The sequence below is a fragment of the Hippocampus bargibanti genome, linkage group LG16 (genome assembly GCF_051943395.1).
Source record: "Hippocampus bargibanti isolate YZ-2025 linkage group LG16, ASM5194339v1, whole genome shotgun sequence".
Taxonomy (NCBI): Eukaryota; Metazoa; Chordata; class Actinopteri; order Syngnathiformes; family Syngnathidae; genus Hippocampus; species Hippocampus bargibanti.
This window is the reverse complement of record NC_142749.1, coordinates 15,674,012-15,694,432: the sequence shown is the minus strand read 5'-3', so window position 1 is coordinate 15,694,432 and position 20,421 is coordinate 15,674,012. Positions and strand designations below refer to the sequence as shown.

Below are 20,421 nucleotides of genomic sequence, written 5' to 3'. Positions count from 1 at the left end.
AACATGCGTGCGCGGGCTTGATCCAGACAACAGACGCATGCGGCGTTGTGGCTCTGAGTAAGCGTTTGTTTGAGTTCCTGCAGCTCACTGGTCGAGGCTGTTTAGCAAGTTACAGTAACCTCAATGTGTTCATGGTGTTAGGTTACCGGCAGGCGACACACCCCTCAACAAAGAGGGTGGGACTGAGTCAAACGCAAACAGGAAAAGCCTTCAACGCCGCAACAGACTTGTAAGTTTGACTGTTAAACTTGATAAGCAAATAGCTTTTGAAGAGATAAGATGCAACGCTGCATCCAGCCCAGACAATTCCACTCATAGCAAATGTCTAAATCGTTCGCCCTGATACAGATTAGACCAGGTACGGAATACAACCATGTAAGTCTGGATGAATTTGCCGCTTTCTAGTTCTCTCTCAAAAAAACAAAATAAATAAATTACATTAAATGACAATAAAATAAAACAAAATAAAATAATAAAAAGGACACTAAGTCCTAAAAGTAAGGTACCATGCCGCTCACTCCAGCACATCCCAATTTAGCGCAAACTAGCAAAGAAACATCAAGAGTTTGCAGCAAAACTTTTGAACAAAAAAAAAAAAAGTATTTTAAAAATCTACCCCTTGGGGGGTCTTTGAGCTCTTCATGCCAACATCAACATGTCATGACATCATCCCCATTGAGCGTCACACCCAAGAGGCCCACTGTGTGAAAACAAGTCGCTTCATGTTTCAGGTGAATTAGACGGAAAACATGACAGGAAAAAAAAATCTATTATATGTATATGTGAATGTTTATGGTTTTCATTTCCTGTTGACAGAAATCACTGAATGAATTACAACTTGAGACAATTCAACGAGCTAGCCTGAAAATCGCCAACATGTCATTTAATGATGATGGCGAAGCTATATTTTTACGGAAATTTGATTTTGAATAAACGTCTTTGATTTTGCTGATCACCAGGGAGTAAACGGCAACGGACCAAAGGTTCGGTGACAAGACGCTGCAAACTCGTTACTATTTTCCTCTCCTCTCTTTGCCAAATGCGAGCGATCAATTAAAGACACGTTCACCGAGATCGCCGTACTCTGTCATCGGTTTGTGACGGTTTGTCAGGCTGGCTTTGATTATTTTGTGATGCTGGGTCTTGTGACAAGCTGCTCTACTTGCTTAGCTCGACCTGATTAGTCAGCGTGTCATACGCCAGAAGGTCAACAACTCGACTCAGGATAATCCGATTGTTTCTGATCTTTACGTCCTAAGGTCGGGAGAAATGGCTTCGAGGAGACAATCTTGTGACATAAAAGATGTGAGAAGGTAGAAGAACATATTTTTGGACCTCGGGTTTAAAGTTACCAAAATCTGTATTAATCACTGCAAATGGAAAATTATGTGAAATTGATTGCGCTCAATTTGTCCGTTTAAAAACAGGAATTGAAGTTGCTTTTTTTTTTTTTTTTTTTGATAGTCACTAGAGGGGTCAGAAGAAACCCAAACAAGACAGAATTTATCCACAGCGGTTCATAGGGCAGGAGAATGGGAGCAGCTTTGCTGCCGTCAAGATGTCAGTTACTCCATCAGCAGTTATTTAGTTTTTTTTTTTAAACAGCAACTGTCGTTTCATTTAGTTGACGTAATGGTCCCGTGAAGCTAAAATTGAAGCCGAGCCATCACATCAGGCCAGATCGTGAATGGTCTTGCTGGACAGGTTTCTGATGAGTCTTAAACAAAAGAATGCTTGTGTCCTTTTCACACAAGTGGGACAGGTGCTAAGTGTTTTTTTTTTTTTTTGCTTCCTTTTTTTTTGCACTTGAGCTCATGAAAAGTGCCTGGTTTATAAGTGGAAATTGGGGCTATCTTGAGATGGGATGCAGGAGAGGACACAATGAAACGTCACCATGAAAAATGTGCATGTATGAATCCAAAAAATATACATAAATAAATAATAATAATAAAATGGACTTGTGTCTCAGATACATAATCGATTCTGTGGTTCAAGAATTCTGCACTGGTGCTACTTAAGGAGTGGTAAATTCTGCACATGGCAATGGTGCCCCCTTGAGTCCATTCTATTAGTCACGTTTCTTATTCTCAAGGTTAAAGGTCGTCAAGGTAAATAAACATTGGTGATCAGACGTTACACCCAAAACTGCAATACTTCCCCGGGAACAGTCGTCCTGATACTGAAATAGGGCACATCCAACCAATATGGCCGTATTTTCTTAAGACTGCGTATGAATCTTGATGAGTAGAAACAACAAGACATTTCTGGCATGATGGTCATCTTCTCCGTCAATAAACACACAACCCACCTGAGGCCACGTTACGACAAGGAGTGGATTCCGAGGAATGCGTGTCTGCGTGCCTTTGTGCAGACTTGCCTGGCAAAAGACCGCACCGTCCATGGAAGCCAGTGGGAGCACGGTGCCAGATGGTATCCGTGGCAACAACAATGACAATGAATAAAGATGGGCGTGAGTTGACAACATGATGATGGGGGTGTTTCCGTTAGGGGGGGGTGGGTTCAATACAAGTCTGCTCAGATTGTCTAACCACCCATTCAGAGGGAAAATTAATATTGAAATCATCTCATTTCTGAGCTATATTTCTATGCGGTATTAAAGGACAACCGACACCATTTTTTTGTTTCCTAACTGACATCAGAAAAACGTTTTAAGGCATCTAAAATACCCAAAACACACAGGCTAATATTTTTAGTCAAATGCAAAACTCCAATAAAAATGACTTAAACTGTCCCAAAACTGTCACAAAATGAGGTTGGAACTTGGCAGATTCAGAAAGTCCCGCCTCCTGGTTCGTGACGTCACTATTGGTCACACACTGCCTTGCTCCAGAATCAAAACAATGGCTTCAGAGAGTTCAGATTTGGAGAAGATGCTTTCTTGTTACTCATCCAGTTATTAATGTGATTCAAATAGTTCTGAAGTGGAAAGCATAAATGTTTGCAAATCGATTAAAGAAGTCCTTCTGTATTAATTCGATCCGTCTGGACTCCAATGTATGTGCCCATAAAATGCACAAGATGGCCCACAAGCTCCATTTGAAATGGGCTGATTTGTCTGCTGGAAATCTGTAAACGTACACGTTCTTTATGTGTGGTACCGGTTGGCTGCGACACACAACGATTCACCATCACGTTTTTAGGTAGTTTTCCTTCTAATTTCGCAATCAACACGGTGTTGTCAGATGAAAAAAAGTACCCAAAATGCATTTTGTGTCGCTTTCACGGTCAGGGGCGTTCCAAATGTGACGTCACGTCAGGAATCGTCATCAACTCGAACACAAGACTTCCTGAATATTCAGCGCAAGTCTTAAAAGGTAAAATATAGCTATATGCGGTGGAATCTTCGTAAAATGCGCTCAGTAGAAGTCATTTGAAGTGATTTGACAAATTATGGACGCAACTTGTCCGGAGCTGTCTGTTGTCCTTTAAGTGTACAAGATATAGTTTCACCATGACATGAAGTATAATTTGCAAATACTGTATGTCTCTCATTCTTGGTTATCTAAAAGGGTGAATGAGCTTCTGAAAACATACCCGTAAAAAAACACATCCACCAGCAAAATGAACACCAGCGCTCAGCAAAATGAACACCAGCAGGTGGGAACAAACGATCCACCCGTGACCCATATCCTCATCATGGCCACCATCGACCGGTGACCTACTTCTGCACGACCTGTCTGATGGATGAACTGAACATGACGCATATGAAAACAAACATAAGATTGTCATTGTGTGAAACTGGAGCCTGTCAGAGAAGTTTGATGATTTTGCATATATGAAACACACGAAGTCTCCCACTTTGACTTGTAGCTGCCAGTTTAGGGTCAAAAACAGCCAATCCCAGGAGTCCTTCAAATAGAAATTTCTCCGAACTTATTTTTTTTATTGTTATTCTTGTAAAATTTTACATATGTGACACATGTGGGCCGAATTGATTTATGAGTTGTTGTCATTATCTGTGAGTTGGCTGGATTTTCAGCACTTGTCACTCAACACAATCTAATCCAGTGATGTCATTATTTATTTAATTCCAATCAACTTCACAACCATTTTCTTCCAGTTAAAAACATGTGTCATGTCCATTAATTTAATACAGGACTCATCTCTAGATACACTAAAATTAGCAATTAGCATTGCTAATTTAGCTACCTTATTGTCACATGTATCATTAGCATATTTCTCGAGCAGAAGGCTGCTATTATGGGCCGTGTTCTGTCTCAAATGTTACCAAGTGCTCTCGAATTCGAATATGACTAGTCGTTTACGAAGCTAAGTCGTTAGCCACCAAGCTAACCCAAAGCCCCGGTGGTCGTCACCTCTTCAATCAAAACATCCCCGCCTATGCCTTTGTGGTCACCGCCAATGCAGGCAGACGGGCACACCAGATAGAAACGACATTGAATTCCAAACTTACCTTCTTTTATTCGACGTGTGGGCTCACTGGACCATTTTTGGACACATATTCAGCCAGTTTTGTGCCGTCCGTATATCTTGTTTTCATCGGTTCGTCTGTCTCGTCTCCTCGCTCCGGCTGACAGCCCCGAAAAGCAGCACAAGAAGTGAGATGGTCTAAGCCGCGCCCCTAGTAACCAATCAACGACTCTCATTTAGGAAACTGGCACCAAAGATGTCTCCTATTGGCTGATGTCAGATGCTCGTCAAGCTGTCACTAGGGGCGCACCTCAGTCCAAGGGCAGGACACCTGCCACCGAGGATGCTGAGCTAGGCTGTGAAATGATGGAAAAAAAGGCCCGCGGGCAAGAAAATGAAGACTAGATGTGTTTTTATAAATATAAATATATAAATCAAAGCATCTGTGCAAATAAAGAACCGGGTTGACTTGTATTCAGGCAGCACGGTGGCCATCAAAATCTCTGTGGGGTGTTAGGATGGGAAGGACCCCAGGAAATTGACCTTGAAATGGAAGCTTCAAATCAAAATGGCTGTCATTCTGTGAATATCAATGCACGTATCTATGGCTTTTTCAGAGCTTTTTGTGTATTTGTGTGTTCATGCTGAACCTGGTTGCCACATTTCTCAGTGACAAGATGTTGTGGAATTAATTTATTATTATTTTGTGTTTGTTTAATCAGGAAATCTAATAATCTGTAACATCGATTATCTTCCCACCTTCAAGTCCCATATCAAAACCACCTATTTAAAATTGCATTTTCTATGTAGCTCTCTCTGTTGGTTCTATTTATAATTGTATTGTATTTATTGCATTCTATTTGTGATTATATTTTATTTATTATAGTACTTATGCTTGTCTGTGACTAAAGTGTCCTCGAGAGCTTTGAAAGGCGCTTAAAATGTAATATATTATTATTATTATTATTATTATTATTATTATTATTATTATTATTATTATTAGTAGTAGTAGTAGTAGTAGTAGTAGTAGTAGTAGTAGTAGCAGCAGTAGTAGTAGTAGTAGTAGTAGTAGTAGTATATTGTATAATATTGGATTTGATGTACCTTTATTCGTCTCGCAGTGGAGAAATTTACATTTCAGAGCAGCAAAGTTCTGAAAGGAAGATGAAAGGAAAAAAAAGAAGTAGAAAAACAAAATACAGGAGCTCCTGGAAAGGCAGCCACTCTCGCGGCGCCATCTTGAAATTAAAAAAAAACAAACAAACAAATAAATATAATATAATATAATATAATATAATATAATATAATATAATATAATATAATATAATATAATATAATGCGGGGGAAAAATACAGTAACTTGTCACTCATCAGTTTAAATACATGCTTCAAATTTGGTTGGGATCACACAACTTCTCTTGCATAAATTAGTCAGTCAATGACTTAAGTTGACCCGAATATGGGCTACAAAAAAGGCACACTAAGTTCTCTGTCTTTTCTAATCAATACAAAATATGTTCTGTTTGCAATACTGCTTGTACTCATCATAAACGTGACATCTTATCACACGTGAGTCACAGCATAGTTTGCATGGTGCAAAGGCTAAATGTGTATATGACAGTAAGTTTTTTATCCTGTTTTATTATTCAAATTATTTTGTATTATTTTAAGAGATTAAAGATTCCATGGCATATAGCTATATTTTACGTTTTAAGACTCGCGCTGAATATTCAGGAAGTCTTGTTTTCAAGTTGATGACGATGCCTGACGTGAAAGGCAAGTACAGGTGATTCTAAGTCCTGCCGGTCGTAAGTCGGATGTTAACTTGTAATTGTTTGTCTTTGTGTGCCATGCAATTGGCTGTCAACCAATTCTTTACTGGACATAAATAATATGTATGTATTTGAAGGACATTTCTATGAAGTCTAAACGTCTCATCAAACTTAAAAGCCGAATTGAGATTTCTTCGATCAACACATCGTTTTTCTTTAAACTTTTATTTTGTCAAATACCCGGAAATGCCACTCTTTCAATACGTCTAACTTTATGGTGCTATATAATCAGGGCGCCGAGCTGGAGGCTTCACAACATTGTCAAGATGAGGAAAGAAAAAACAACCGCGCTTGAGAGGATTACAGTGACTGAGCTTCACCATTTTCTCCAGCGACCCCCAAAAGGCTTTTTGGTGGACAACACCCCAGTCAACACAGTCGTCCGTGGGGACAAGAACGGCAGCCTACTGCTGGCCGACCCCTGCGACACGTCGACGGGCCGTGTAGTTTTCCACGGATCGCTTGGCAGGTTTGTTTGGAGCAGGACTTTGGGGCTCTTGTGTTGTTATGATCAAATATGTGTGCAAGCCAATTCCGGAATGAAAGCCACGTTTCAACAAAATGAGAAGTGTTTAAATAGTGGGAAATACGTGGTGTGTTACAAGAAACGGTGAAATATTGACATGTAAAAACAACCGTTAAAGTCGTGTTTGCAACATGACAATTAAAGTTGTTTCAGCGTAGTGAAAAAAGTATACGGTGATACCTTTGCTTGCGAACTTAATTGGTTCCCAGACAGTGTGTGTAAGGCGTAAAGTGTGTATCCCCAATATTAATTTCCCATAGGAAACCATTAAAATTAGAATAATCCGTTCCCAGGTCCCCATAAAACATAATTTTCTACTTTATAATTTTCTAAGCCTTAAAACTACACAAAACATACATTATTTTATGTCTAATAAATGTGCTATGGTATTATACTTAAAGAAATAAACTGTACTGTATAATAAAGTGGTTTTATTTACCTTTGTGATGGTCGTTGATGGCTTGATGGAATGGTTTCATCAACATTAAACACTTGATGAGGAACGTAGCCTTCTTCTTTCACCATCTTGAGGAATGATCTCTTGTAGGTGCTTTCTCTGTGATAATTTTATCTAATTCCTCATCTATTGTGTTCTGTTGAGCTGGGTTGATAGCTTTTTGCATCAAGTGTACAGATGGCTTGTGCGGGTTGTTTGTGGAGCCTGATTGATGGGATATTTTAACCTTGCAGTCTACACTCTGCCTTTGAATCATATCAATCATATCAAAGTTGAAACTCTCACTGTCGTCTGCCTGTCTTATTAATGTTTAAACAATCCCCTCACTGCTGCGTTCTTGACCAATCACGTGGCTTTAACCGAACACTGCGGGCGGGGAATAAAGGACATAAACAGTCGGCTGCCATTTTGTTGTTAGAAGAACGGGCTCGTCATCACTCATTGAGGCAGCTCCGTGTACAAAAAAGTTCGTATGCCAAGGTAAAGTTTTCATAAACGTAATGTTCGTAAACCGAAAAGTTCGTAAGCCAAGGGGTTCGTAAACCGAGGTATCACTGTATTACTTTATCAACAAATTCACATACATGTCAACAAAGAATTTAAGTTGTATTTCAACAAAGTGAGATATATCGACTTGAAAATCTCACAATATTTTTTTTCTCCCTTCAAACAACTAAACAGGATCATCAAAGTGACAGACTTGTGGCAATACAGCAACCTTCGGAAGAACCTGGTGTCCAAAAACATGTATCTGCTGGTGACCGCGTGTATGCCTGAAAACACAGGTATGAGCATTCCAAGTGTCCATTCATACATACATAATTTTGTTTTTAATACGCATGCTGTTAGACTATAACATACATTTCTGAATCACCGCAGAAGTTATAAAGCGCTATGTCGTATGCCTGCGTGGTGCCGACCCGCTGGTCCGATGGCACACGGAACGGGGTCTGGACTGGGCCATCTCGTCAGTGGCGGGTGAGAGCTACAAACTGGAAGTGAGTCACACTCGATACTGAAAGATTGTCTTTGTTTACAAAGCTAATGTTCAATTCCGCTTTGCCCTTTAGGTTGACTTGACTGATGCATTGAACACATGGGCAGCCCGCAACATACCCGGAACCAGACTGCAGTGGCTTGATGCCTCATTCACGTTAAAGTACCACTCGGATGCACTTTTTGACTTCCCGTACTGGCTGGGTTTCAGCAAGAGGAAATTCAAGGTTGGACTCACATTTCCAATACTGAATACAGTTATACCTTGGCTTATGAACTTAATTGGTTCCCAGACAGAGTGTATAAGGTGAAAAGTGTGTATCCCAAAAATTAATTTCCCATAAGAAACCATTAAAATGAGAATAATCCGTTCCCAGATCCCCATAAAACATAATTTTCTCCTTTTCTAATCCTTAAAACTACACAAAATATACCTTATTTTATGTATAATAAATGTGCTGTGGTATTATAATTAAAGAAATAAACTACTGTATAATAAAGTTGTTTTATTTACCTTTGTGATGGTTGTTGATGGCTTGATGGAATAGAGTGGCCGGTTTCCTCAGCATTAAACACTTGATGAGGAATGTAGCCTTCTTTTTTCACCATCTTGACGAATGATCCCTTGTAGGTGCTTTCTCTGCGATAATTTTACCTGGTTCCTCATCAATTATGTTCTTTTTAGCTGGGTTGATAGCTTTTTGCATCAAGTGTGCAGATGGCTTTTGCGGGTTATTTGTCGAGCCTGATTGATGGGAATTTTAACCTTGCAGTCTACATGGCTATCTTTTTGCTATCTATTTGATATCTATTAGCTGTCTATTAGCTATCTATTTGGTATCTATTAGCTAACTGGCTGGCTGGATAGCTATCTATTAGTTATATAGCTAGCTGTCTATCTATTGGCTAGCTAGCTTTCTATGTATTTGAGTTACTTCTAGGTTGAGTGAACGCTGGCGCATGTGGCTGCCACTGCTCACCCACAGAAAAACTTGACTGTAAAGTGACCTTGAGAGTTTTGAAAGGCGCTTACAAATGAAATGTATTATTATTATTAAATCCGGAAAGATGACTAACATGTGATACATGTTTTTCTGTTTATTGTGTGAATACTGTGAGACACTCATATTATTTTTACTGCTGGTTCTAATCCTATTTTTGTCATCTCTGACAGTTGCAGGTGTGTTGAGTGGGGGTGCCTTGCTCAATCTGGAGGAAAAAAATCTGACTGGATGACTCCCCTCCTGGAAAACCACGAGGAGGGAAACCTAATGAAGATGTTCTAGCTTGTTTGGTCAACATGCTACATTATGCTGTGGTTACTGTTATCATAGTACTGTATAGTAGATGCGATGCATTTGTACACTTTTATACTTTGTTGTGTTTATTGCATGTTCAAATAAATGCCCCAAAAAAGTTTTGTTGATGTCGTCCATCTTTATTGGTGTAAATGCGCCTATGGGATGAACAGCAATGCGGAGGCAGCATTGGTGAGGGTCTCCAGGATATCTTTATTGTAGTCACTCCCGCAGTAGCGCGCCACCAGGTAGTTGATAATTTCCAGAAAGGACATTAGAACCTTTTCCTCTCATTAACCACACACACATAAACACACACAGTGAGTAAAAAGTGTGTGTATCCAAGTGAAATGAAAATACACTCAAAAAAATCATTTTGGGTGACTTTGTGAAGAGCTCCCTGAAACATTAACAGATGCATATATAGACCCTCTAGAATGGAAAAACTTGTGAGGACCGGCCAAAAGGACCTCACATGTCAAAAATGTCCTCACTACGGATGGTATAAAATGTTAGTGGTCCTCACAAGACTAGACATACAAACACACATTCACAGTTGAATAGATGCAACCGCCCACATGTACGCACACGTGCTCACCCACACACGTGAACAAAAACCCAAATAAACACACAGTATCATAAAAGGTGTGTGATATCACATGCTAACGATTGACCTTGGCTGAGGCACAGGTCGGCGCACCACATGAGGTGGTATAGATGTCCATACAGTTCCGTCTGGGGTGAAAAGTAAGAAAAAAGGGAACGCTGTAAATTAGCTTAGCATACAATTGTGGATACATGTTTTTCCGCATTTTGTCATGTTATGGTTTTATTTGACAAAATCAGATTGACAAGCATGGAGGCATAATAAAAAAAACATCCTGTTTTGAATAGGGTGTCCTCACACGCCCATCCGCGATTGTGAAAGTTATAGCGTGACAATCGAGACGCTATCAAAGCGATAGCGTGTTATGCTAACGACAGCAAAATATTTAACGTGGACTTTAAGTCAGTGTTTCTTAAACTTGGAACCCACCGGTTGTAGTTTACAAGTCGACAAAATAAAACTCATAGTCATTCATAGGGTGACTAGAAAAAGTCAACACACCCCGGGTTAAATATTTACGGAAGAGCATTAGTGCCAGGTTGAAATATATATATTTTTTGAGATGATGAATTATTCTGAATGAAAAAAGTTATTCTTTTTCGTCAACAGTCCAGCGAGAGCCAAAAGAAACCTGACGTTAAACAGCACCATCTTCTGGACAGTCAACGTAAGTGCAGCTGGAATCTACCCCGCCCCATTTATGTTTGTCCGTTGATGCTGTAACAGAAAGTCCAAGACGTCTTTTTTATAATAATAATAATAATAATAATAATAATAATAATAAATAATAATAATAATAATAATAATATAGCAAAAACAACAATAATAGTAATAATAATAACAATATAGCAACAACAACAACAACAACAACAACAACAACAACAATAATAATAATAATAATAATAATAATAATAATAATAATAATAATACATTTTCATTTATCTGGTGTTTATTGTTCTTCTAATTGTAAAGTGTACTTGGGTGCTTTGAAATGCGCATGTAAATTAAATGTATAATAATAATACTAATAATAATACTACGACTACTACTACTACTACTACTACTACTACTACTACTAATAATAATAATAATAATAATAATTATTATTATTATTATTAGTAGTAGTAGTAGTAATAATATAATAATAAGATAATAATAATAATAATAATAATAATAATAATAATAATAATAATTATTATTATTATTATTATTATTATTATAGTAGTAGTAGTAGTAGTAGTAGTAGTAGTAGTAGTAATAGTAAATTAAAGTCATAAAAATAAAGTAGTAAATAATAATAATAATAATAATAATAATAATAATAATAATAATAATAATAATAATAATAATAATAATGGATGGATGACTCAAACGGTGAAAACGTGTCATCTTTGTTGGAGGGTGTATTTGACAAATTGTATTAAATATAGTAAGATGGAATAAAATCTCAAACAACAAAGTCATCAAAACAAAAAAAGTAGCCAACAAGTCCAAAGTAGCAAACAAAACCATGACAAGACGAAACAAACATGACAGGGTGAAACAAAACAATGACCCGACACTGAATGGTCATACCGGGAGTCCTTTTAACTCCCACTGATTCAAACGACCAACACCTACCCAGCTGCTGGCTGGGGTCCTACAGTGCCACCTGTTGGCCGCAAACCGAAACGGGAAAGGGCTATCAAAGAGCCGAAACGACACTGCGCTCTGTGGACTTTAAACTCGTCTGGTGCTATAACTAAATGAGTCCCGTCACATGTACTAAGCAAGGACCACCGTGAGGAGTGGGCGGGGTTTGTTATCTATCTTGTAATCATCTCTTAGTGTTGGCTTCTTCTATTAACAGTGTTTTTAACTTTTTTAGCTTTGGACATTTTTCTCCCCGGAAAAAAATTAAGATAGCTGTGCGGAGTTCCTGGGAATGTCAAATCGCTACAAGTTTTCAATAGCTAGCAAGCTGTCATTTTTAATTTAGCTGACAAGCTTGCGGTCTGTGGACTTTAAACATGGCTTCCAATAAAAGCGTCTCTTCATTCACCTTATGACAGGGGTGACTGCGCTGGCTCTTCACATTCTGAAGGTTGGTTTTTTTTTTTGGTCATAATCATTACCGGTGCTATCCAGTGCTATCCGCTTTACTTTTTAAATTGTATGACACATTATTGACAAATTTCGCCCCCGACCCCTGTAGGACTTATACGGAAATGCAGCACTATGATAGCAGCGTGGCCTTTTTGGGAACATGGGGACGCTTCCAGTTGATGGTTTTTTTCCTCCTCTGCTTCACGATCTTACCCAATGGGATGGGTGTCTTTTCCTTTGTCTTTCTTACCGACACGCCCCGGCATCGATGCCGGATCCCCGAGGCGAACCTCAGCCAGGAGTGGCAGCAGGCTGCGGTACCGATGGAGGTATGCCACTACTCGAGTGACCTCTGTGAACTCAAACAGAGGAAAATAAAAAATAAAAAATCTAGAAGCTATTTATTTATTTATTTATTTATTTATATATGTACTTATTTATTTATGTAATTCATCTGTTTATTTTATTTACTTTACTGTACTAATTCAATTTATTTATATGTATCCGTCTGTTTATTTATGTATGTACAGTATGTATTGATTTATTATTATTTATTGTTATTACTGTTTATTTTAATTACATGAATTTTATGAATTGTATTTATTTATATTTATCTACCTGCCTGTTTATTTATGTATGTATTTATGTATGTATGTATGTATGTATGTATGTATGTATGTATTTATTTAACTGTTTATTTATTTACTTATGTAATAATTCAATGTATTTTATTTACTTTATTAATTTTATTACCTTTATTTGTTTGTATTTATCTGTCTGTTTATTTAGGTATGTATGTATTTATTTATTCATGTAATTCATCTGTTTATTTTAATTACATTAATTTCATTTATTTTATTTATTTTTATTTATCAGTCTGTTTATTTATTTATTTATGTGTTTATTTATTTATTTGTTTAACTATCTATTTTTGTACTTATGTAATTATTCAAATAATTGTATTCATTTTATTAATTTTATTTATTTGGATTTATCGTTCTGTGTTTGTTTGTTTATTTATTTATTTATTTATTTAAATTCATGTGTTTATTTTAATTACATTAATTTCATAAATGTTATTTCTTGATATTTATCTGTCTGTTTAATTATGTATGCATTTATTTAACTATTTATTTATTTACTTACGTAATTATTCAATGTATTTAATTTACTTTATTCATTTTATTATTTTTATTTATTTATATTTATCTGTTTATTTTTATATATTTGTGTGTTTTTGTATTATAAAAGTGGAGGCTGAGCAGGTCAGATGATGGATGGATGGTCCTCACAGTGGGTAGAGTGTATAGAAAAAGTCTACACACCCCTCTAGTTTAAATGCCAACCGTCCATTATCTAATTCACTTATCTTCTGTTCAAAATATTTTTTTTTTATGTACCCATAACATTTTTAACTCAATGGAAGATCGTGTCATCAATGCTCTCAAGCATTGAAGTTGATGGATTGTATTAACTTTTGTAGTGTATATACGAAATGAAAGAAACATCCGGGTTCCATGCTTGGTCATAATGCGTTTACACAAAAATATTCAGGTTTGTTTATTTATTTATTTTTATTTTTTTGTATTTGGGAGGTGGTGGACGGGGAGCTCCAGCCAAGCCAGTGTCGTCGCTTCCGTTTGGACGTTCTCCGTAACTTCTCTGCCGACGGACTGCTACCGGGTCGCGACGTCAACCTTAGTAGTCTCCAACAAGAGGACTGTGTCGACGGCTGGGTCTACAGCACCGACATCTATCAGTCTACTGTGGTCTCTCAGGTCTCCCCCACCCTGCGTCACATATGACATACATCTGTTAAAATAGCTAAAGAAACAAATGTAGTTAAACTGCAAGTGAAAACTGTTCGTTTTTCTTCAAAGGTTTTAACTTTCGTCGTCTCCCATCGATATCGAGCCATAATCACCTTGCATTTGTTTCTCGGGCTTTTCCGTGAACCGCCGGAAACTGCCGAAAGAAATACGACTGTAAACGAATACTGTATTTATTTACCCATGGTGCATTGCATTATTTACATCGAACATGGCGGATTTTTGCTATGTGGAGCGCGAGGACAGGTGTAAAACTCTAAAAAAGACATTAAAAACAGGCGGCAAACAAACATATTTTGGATTTGTAAGAAACAATCTAATAAGTCTGCGGAGGGTCGTGACGATTCGATTTTTTTGGATAATGGGAATAATCGCTGTCAAAGTTGGTCAGTGGGTTATTATTTATTTGCTATGTTTATTTATTTGCTATCTATTAGCTATCTAGCTGGCTAGCTAGCTATTTGCTATATAGCTCTCTATCTAGCTAGCTCATATTTGCTATCTACAGTATTAGCTAATCTAGCTATCTACTATTCGCTATCTATTAGCTATCTAGCTCTCTAGTTAGCTATCTATTTGCTATCTAGCGATCTATCTATCTAGCTTAGTATTCGCTATCTACAGTTTTAGCTATCCAAACGTCAAGTGAAAAAAAGGGACTTGATTGCTCCGTGGCTACGCTAGCAACAGTCATTTATTACCTGGCTAGCTAGCTATACGGCTAGCTGGCTAGCTAGCTATCTAGCTGGCTAGCTATCTCTAATGTACTATATCTATTAGCTATATAGCTAGCCAGCTTTAGCTATCTATTAGCTAGCTAGCCAGGCGCTTAAAATACAATGTATTATTATTAACAAATTGAAACAATGTTTATTTTATGTACATTACCAGTACGACTTGGTGTGTGGCCACCGTTGGAAGCAACCCTTAACCGCCACCATTTTCTTCCTGGGGGTACTGGGAGGATCCTTTGTCTCCGGAGTGATTTCTGACAAGTAGGCATACATATTGTTTTTTTTTAGAATTCAAAGGAACTACATGTACAAGCTAACTTTTTGCTTTATTCTCCTCCAGGTTTGGCCGTAAACCGGTATTGTTCATCACCATAATTATTCAAGCCGTGTTCACGTTGGTCCAGATTGCTGCGCCATCTTGGGAGGTGTTCAGCTTTCTTCTCTTCTGCAACGGTCTTGGCAGTATCTCCAACTACGTGTCCTGCTATGTGATGGGTATGTATTATTTTTATAATGGTGATGAGCACATTTGTATTAAAGCTTGTTCGCTATCAGGTAGAATAAAGAGCAATGCAAGTGGGGGGGGGGGGGGGGGTTTAATTTCTCCTGTTGACCTAAAAGATTTAAAGTGACGTCACGAACAAGGGGGCGGGACCTTCTGAAATTCGCCATTTCTGAGGTCATTTTGATGTCGTTTTGGGACACTTTTAACTCATTTTTATTGGTGTTTTACATTTGACTAAAAAATTCAGCCTGCGTGTTTTGGATATTTTAGATGCTATAAAACGTTTTTCTGACGTCAGTTAGGAAACAAAAAAATGGTGTCTGTTGTCCTTTAACAGATGTTTTTTTTTAACTTTTTTTTGTATTGGAACAGGTACAGAAATCCTCACTGGCAACGCTCGGGTGGTTTACTCGTCGACGGGCGTGTGTCTGGGCTTCACGTTGGGCTACATGATGCTACCCCTCTTCGCTTACTTCCTCCGAACTTGGGAAATGCTGCTGGTCGCCACCGGCGTGCCGGGTCTCATCTGCATTCCCCTGTGGTGGTAAGCACTCGTGATGTGTCGTTCGCGAACGAGCCGGTTCTTTGAGCCGGATCTCTGAAGTGAACGAAGGGAGCCGGTTCCTAACAAGGAGAGGAGAAGGGGGGGGGGGGGTTAAGGTAGACAGGTGGACAAATGTTATCATATTATGCTGTTATTATTATTCAATTATGATGTTTTTTACTAGTTGGTATGATAGCGTTATTAATATGAAAAGCGAATTACTGATAACTGATCATAAGACCAGAGTAACCACAGGGAAAGGGAAAGTTAGTGGATGCTCTCTGTGCACATATAAATCAAGCCATATAAATCAAAATATTTGATATCGTGTATTTTTTTACATGAGTAATTCATTTTTCACATAAGTTGACATGATTTTTGGTAGTTAATTAATTTAAGCAAAAAAAATAATAATAATAAAAAAAAACTGAGGAGCCATTTAGGAGCCAAAAGAGCCGGATCTTTTTCGTGAGCTGAGCCAAAAGAACCGGCTCTCTGAAAAGAGCTTGAATTCCCATCACTAGTAAGCACAATGACTTGTAATTGAGTACAAATACTTACTTGCTGGACAAAATTAGAATTTTTGTCTCTTTTTTTTTAATTCATTATTTACATCCGTGCCAACTTTCAATTGTGCGTTTGTATATGTCCGTCTATGTGCTTCTATGCATATGTGTGTTTTTTGGTGTGTCAGGGTAATCCCAGAGTCTCCCATGTGGTTGCTATCACAAGGTCGAGTGACGGAAGCCGAGGCCATCGTGAGAAAAGCCGCCAAGATGAACCGGGTGGTCGCACCGGAGAAGATTTTTGGTGATTCCAAGTTACAAGCAAGTTTGATTTTTTTTTTTGCTGCCGACAACATACTCAAAGTTTCACAGTGAATGAGAACAAAAACAGCCTTTTAGTTAGGAGCAGCGGTTGTAGATTGTATAAAAATTACATAGACAATAAAGAAACCAATAAATAACCAAACAAACGGATGAATGAATAAACACAAGTAAATAAAGAAAGAAAGAAATAAGAAAAATAATAGATAGGTAGATAGATAGATAGATAGATAGATAGATAGATAGATAGATAGATAGATAGATAGATAGATAGATAGATAGATAGGTAGGTAGGTAGGTAGGTAGGTAGGTAGGTAGGTAGGTAGGTAGATAGATAGATAGATAGATAGATAGATAGATAGATAGATAGATAGATAGATAGATAGATAGATAGATAGATAGATAGATAGATAGATAGATAGATAGATAGATGGATGGATGGATAGATAACTAGCTAGCTAACTAGCTCATAAGCGCGCTCATTACATAGATGGATTGATTAATAGATTGATAGGTAACTAACTAGCGAGCGAGCTAGCTAGCGAGCTCACAAGCTAGTTAGCTAACTAGCTCATAAGCTCGCTCATTAGAAAGACGGACAGACAGATAAAATTACCATTTGAAAAAAAACAACTTTTGTTTTAGGATATGCCAGTGGAGCCTTGCACTGTCTCAGACCTGGTGAGGAAAAGAAGCACCGTCATAACAACCAGCCTCCTCTGCTGGGTGTGGTGAGTTTGACACCCATCGGCAAAGTACCGCAACCTTAACCCAAATTTTGACGGCAAACTCAACGTTTGCAGGTTCACCCTGAGCCTCTGCTACTACGGCCTGTCCCTGAACACATCGCAGCTCCACTCGGATCCGTATATCAGTTGCTTCCTATCCGCCGTGGTGGAGGTACCGGCGTACCTCAGCTGCAGTTTGGCCATCCGATACCTACCGCGAAGGCTAACCGTACTAGCCGTCTTCCTCATGATGGGCCTGGCGCTCTTTTCCATCCAGTTGGTACCTCAGAGTGAGTCGCACAGTAAAGTCAAGCTGGGAAAGAGTTCCTATCCCCTTCAGCATTTAACGTGGGTCATTGTTCCACTAGCGCAGTTAATAATAATAATACATTACATTTTAAAGGACAACCGACGTCTCCGGACAAGTTGTGTCCATAATTTGTAAAGTGGCTTCAAATGACTTCTACTGAGCGTATTTTACAAAGATTCCACCGCATTTTGCTATATTTTACGTTTTAAGACTCGCGCTAAATATTCCTTAAGTCTTGTTTTTGAGTTGGTGACAAGTCCTCACCCTACGTCACTGAAGGAACACCCCTGACCTAAAAAAGGACACATTGTAGCAGTCCTTCAGTCACGTCAATGCATTTTGCTGTACTTTGGTCTGAAAATGATGTGTAGCACCAAAAAGAGGGAGAAGAGGGCGACAAAGCTCCATGTAAGGAATTAATCAGCCTGTGGAAACGGGCTGATTAATTCCTTACACGGCTTTGCCGCCATTTTCTGCCTTTTTTGGGTGATACATTTCACCCCAATGTTGCCTCAAAATGGCACGGAATAAATTCTTTAATTGATTGTAAACATGTATGCTTTCTTCTTCAGAACTATTTGAATCATATTGATAACTGGATGAGTAACAAGAAAGCATATTCTCCGAATCTGAAGCCATTGTTTTGATTCTCGAGCAAGGCAAGACGTCTTGGCGTGACGTCACGAACATAGGGGCGGGACCTTCTGAAACTGGCCACTTCCGGTTTCAAATTGAAGTACTTTTTAGACACTTTAAGTCATTTTTATTGGCATTTGACTAAAAATATCAGCCTGCGTGTTTTGGGTATTTTAGATATTATAAAACGTTTTTCTGATCTCAGTTAGGAAACAAAAAAGTGACATCGCTTGTCCTTTAAGCGCCTTTCAAAGCTCTCGAGGACACTTTACAGTTACAGACAAGCATAGGTACTATAATAAATAAAATACAATCACAAATAATCATTCTGTTATAAAGAGAAAAGAGAGCCCGAGTATTTCCAGTATTTGAGATATGACATCATATCCACCGGGCCTATCAGCGATGAGGAAGGTTGTAACAGGATATCAGACTGAAAATAAAGATGCTACGGTACACCCTACAGATACGCAAAGTTATCTAATAAACTACATACATCCATATATAGACCAAACTAGAAATGAAATAACATAGGATGTTTACGGATGCGTATATAAACGTTCTATCAGAGTGTGTGATTGAAACGTTAAGTTGGACTGTTGTGGTTGCCTTTCGACCTCAGGTATTCTCGGTCTGGCCGTAGCCTTGGAGATGTTGGGTAAGTTCGGAGCCACGGCGGGAACGTCGCTGCTGTTTGCCTTCACGGCCGAGTTGTACCCGACGAGCCTGAGGAACACATCATCCGGAATCTGCGTCATGGTGTCGCGAACGGGAAGCTGCATCGCGCCCTTCCTCATGCAGCTGAGTGAGTGAGGGCGGTTTCGCAACCTTTATTCATAATGACTTTATCACCACTGTTATGTCGATACCGCACAGATATTTTCTTCAAGTATCTGCCTTATATCATCTTGGGAATTTTGGCCACGTTGTCTATCCTGGCCACGCTCTTCCTGCCGGAGAGTTTTGGACAACCGCTTCCGGAGACTCTTCAACAGATGCAAAAGAGGCAAAGGTGTGATCATGCATTTATTTTATTATTTTTATTTAGCATCAGTTACTTTCTGATACAGTGATACCTCAGCTCACGAACTCAGTAGCTTCCCTGAAAGTGTGTCTAAGGTGAAAAGTGTGTATCCTAAAAATCAATTTCCCATAAGAAACCATTAAAATAAGAATAATCCGTTCCCATAAAACATAATTTTCTACTTTCATATTTTCTAAGCCTTAAAACTACACAAATAAACTGTACTGTATAATAAAGTCGTTTTATTTACCTTTGTGATGGTCGTTGATGGCTTGATGGAATGGAGTGGCCGGTTTCATCAGCATCAAACACTTGATGAGGAACGTAGCCTTCTTCTTTCACCATCTCGAGGAATGATCCCTAGTAGGTGCTTTCTCTGTGATAATTTTATCTAGTTCCTCATCAATTGTGTTCTGTTTAGCTGGGTCGATAGCTTTTTGCATCAAGTGTACAGATGGCTTGTGCTGGTTGTTTGTGGAGCCGGATCGATGGGATATTTTAACCTTGCAATCTACACTCTGCCTTTGAACTATCAAAGTTGAAACTCTCTCACTGTCGTCTGCCTGTCTCTTTAATGTTTAAACCACCTCCCCTCACTGCTGCGTTCTTGACCAATCACGTGGCTTTTACCGAAGACTGGGGGCGGGCAATAGAGGACAAAAACAGTCGGCTGCCATTTTGTTGAACGGGCTCGTTCGCGAACGACACATCACTCATTGAGGCAGCTCCATGTACAAAAAAAGTTCATTTGCCAAGGTAAAGTTCGTATACCAAGGTAAAATTTTCATAAAATTAACGTTCGTAAGCCAAGGGGTTCGTAAACCGAGGTATCACTGTACACTTAAAATCAACACATACGGATTTACCTTGTGACATTTAACCCTTGATTGTGCTGTTCCTCGTCCCCTCCCCACCCCCTTCCTCTTACAAACCTACATAATAATAATAATAATAATAATCCATTTAATTTCTATCCTCTCCCTGCAGATTGACCTTTCCAAATATCTGCGGACAAAAAACCTCCGAACCAATAAAGGTCGTCGAAAGCCGGCTGTGAAAATTATTTTTGCACTAAAGATTCATCTATTTTGC

General features: G+C 38.5%; 2 protein-coding genes across 2 annotated transcripts; both read left to right on the top strand.

Moving 5' to 3' along the window:
- Positions 1-10: 10 nt before the first annotated feature.
- Positions 11-9,622, top strand: medag (mesenteric estrogen dependent adipogenesis). The gene is made up of 7 exons (XM_089017628.1): positions 11-57; positions 142-229; positions 6,456-6,692; positions 7,888-7,991; positions 8,086-8,204; positions 8,277-8,429; positions 9,377-9,622. The coding sequence occupies exons 3-7, from the start codon at positions 6,490-6,492 to the stop codon at positions 9,389-9,391; spliced, it is 594 nt and encodes a 197-aa protein (XP_088873754.1). The 5' UTR covers positions 11-57; positions 142-229; positions 6,456-6,489; the 3' UTR covers positions 9,392-9,622.
- Positions 9,623-11,908: 2,286 nt separating this feature from the next.
- LOC148886660 (solute carrier family 22 member 4-like) lies at positions 11,909-20,392 on the top strand. Its single transcript, XM_089016274.1, has 11 exons — positions 11,909-12,521; positions 13,788-13,970; positions 14,913-15,016; positions 15,096-15,250; positions 15,633-15,804; positions 16,499-16,635; positions 17,287-17,362; positions 17,435-17,649; positions 18,928-19,110; positions 19,182-19,317; positions 20,317-20,392. The coding sequence occupies exons 1-11, from the start codon at positions 12,315-12,317 to the stop codon at positions 20,384-20,386; spliced, it is 1,638 nt and encodes a 545-aa protein (XP_088872400.1). The 5' UTR covers positions 11,909-12,314; the 3' UTR covers positions 20,387-20,392.
- Positions 20,393-20,421: the final 29 nt, after the last annotated feature.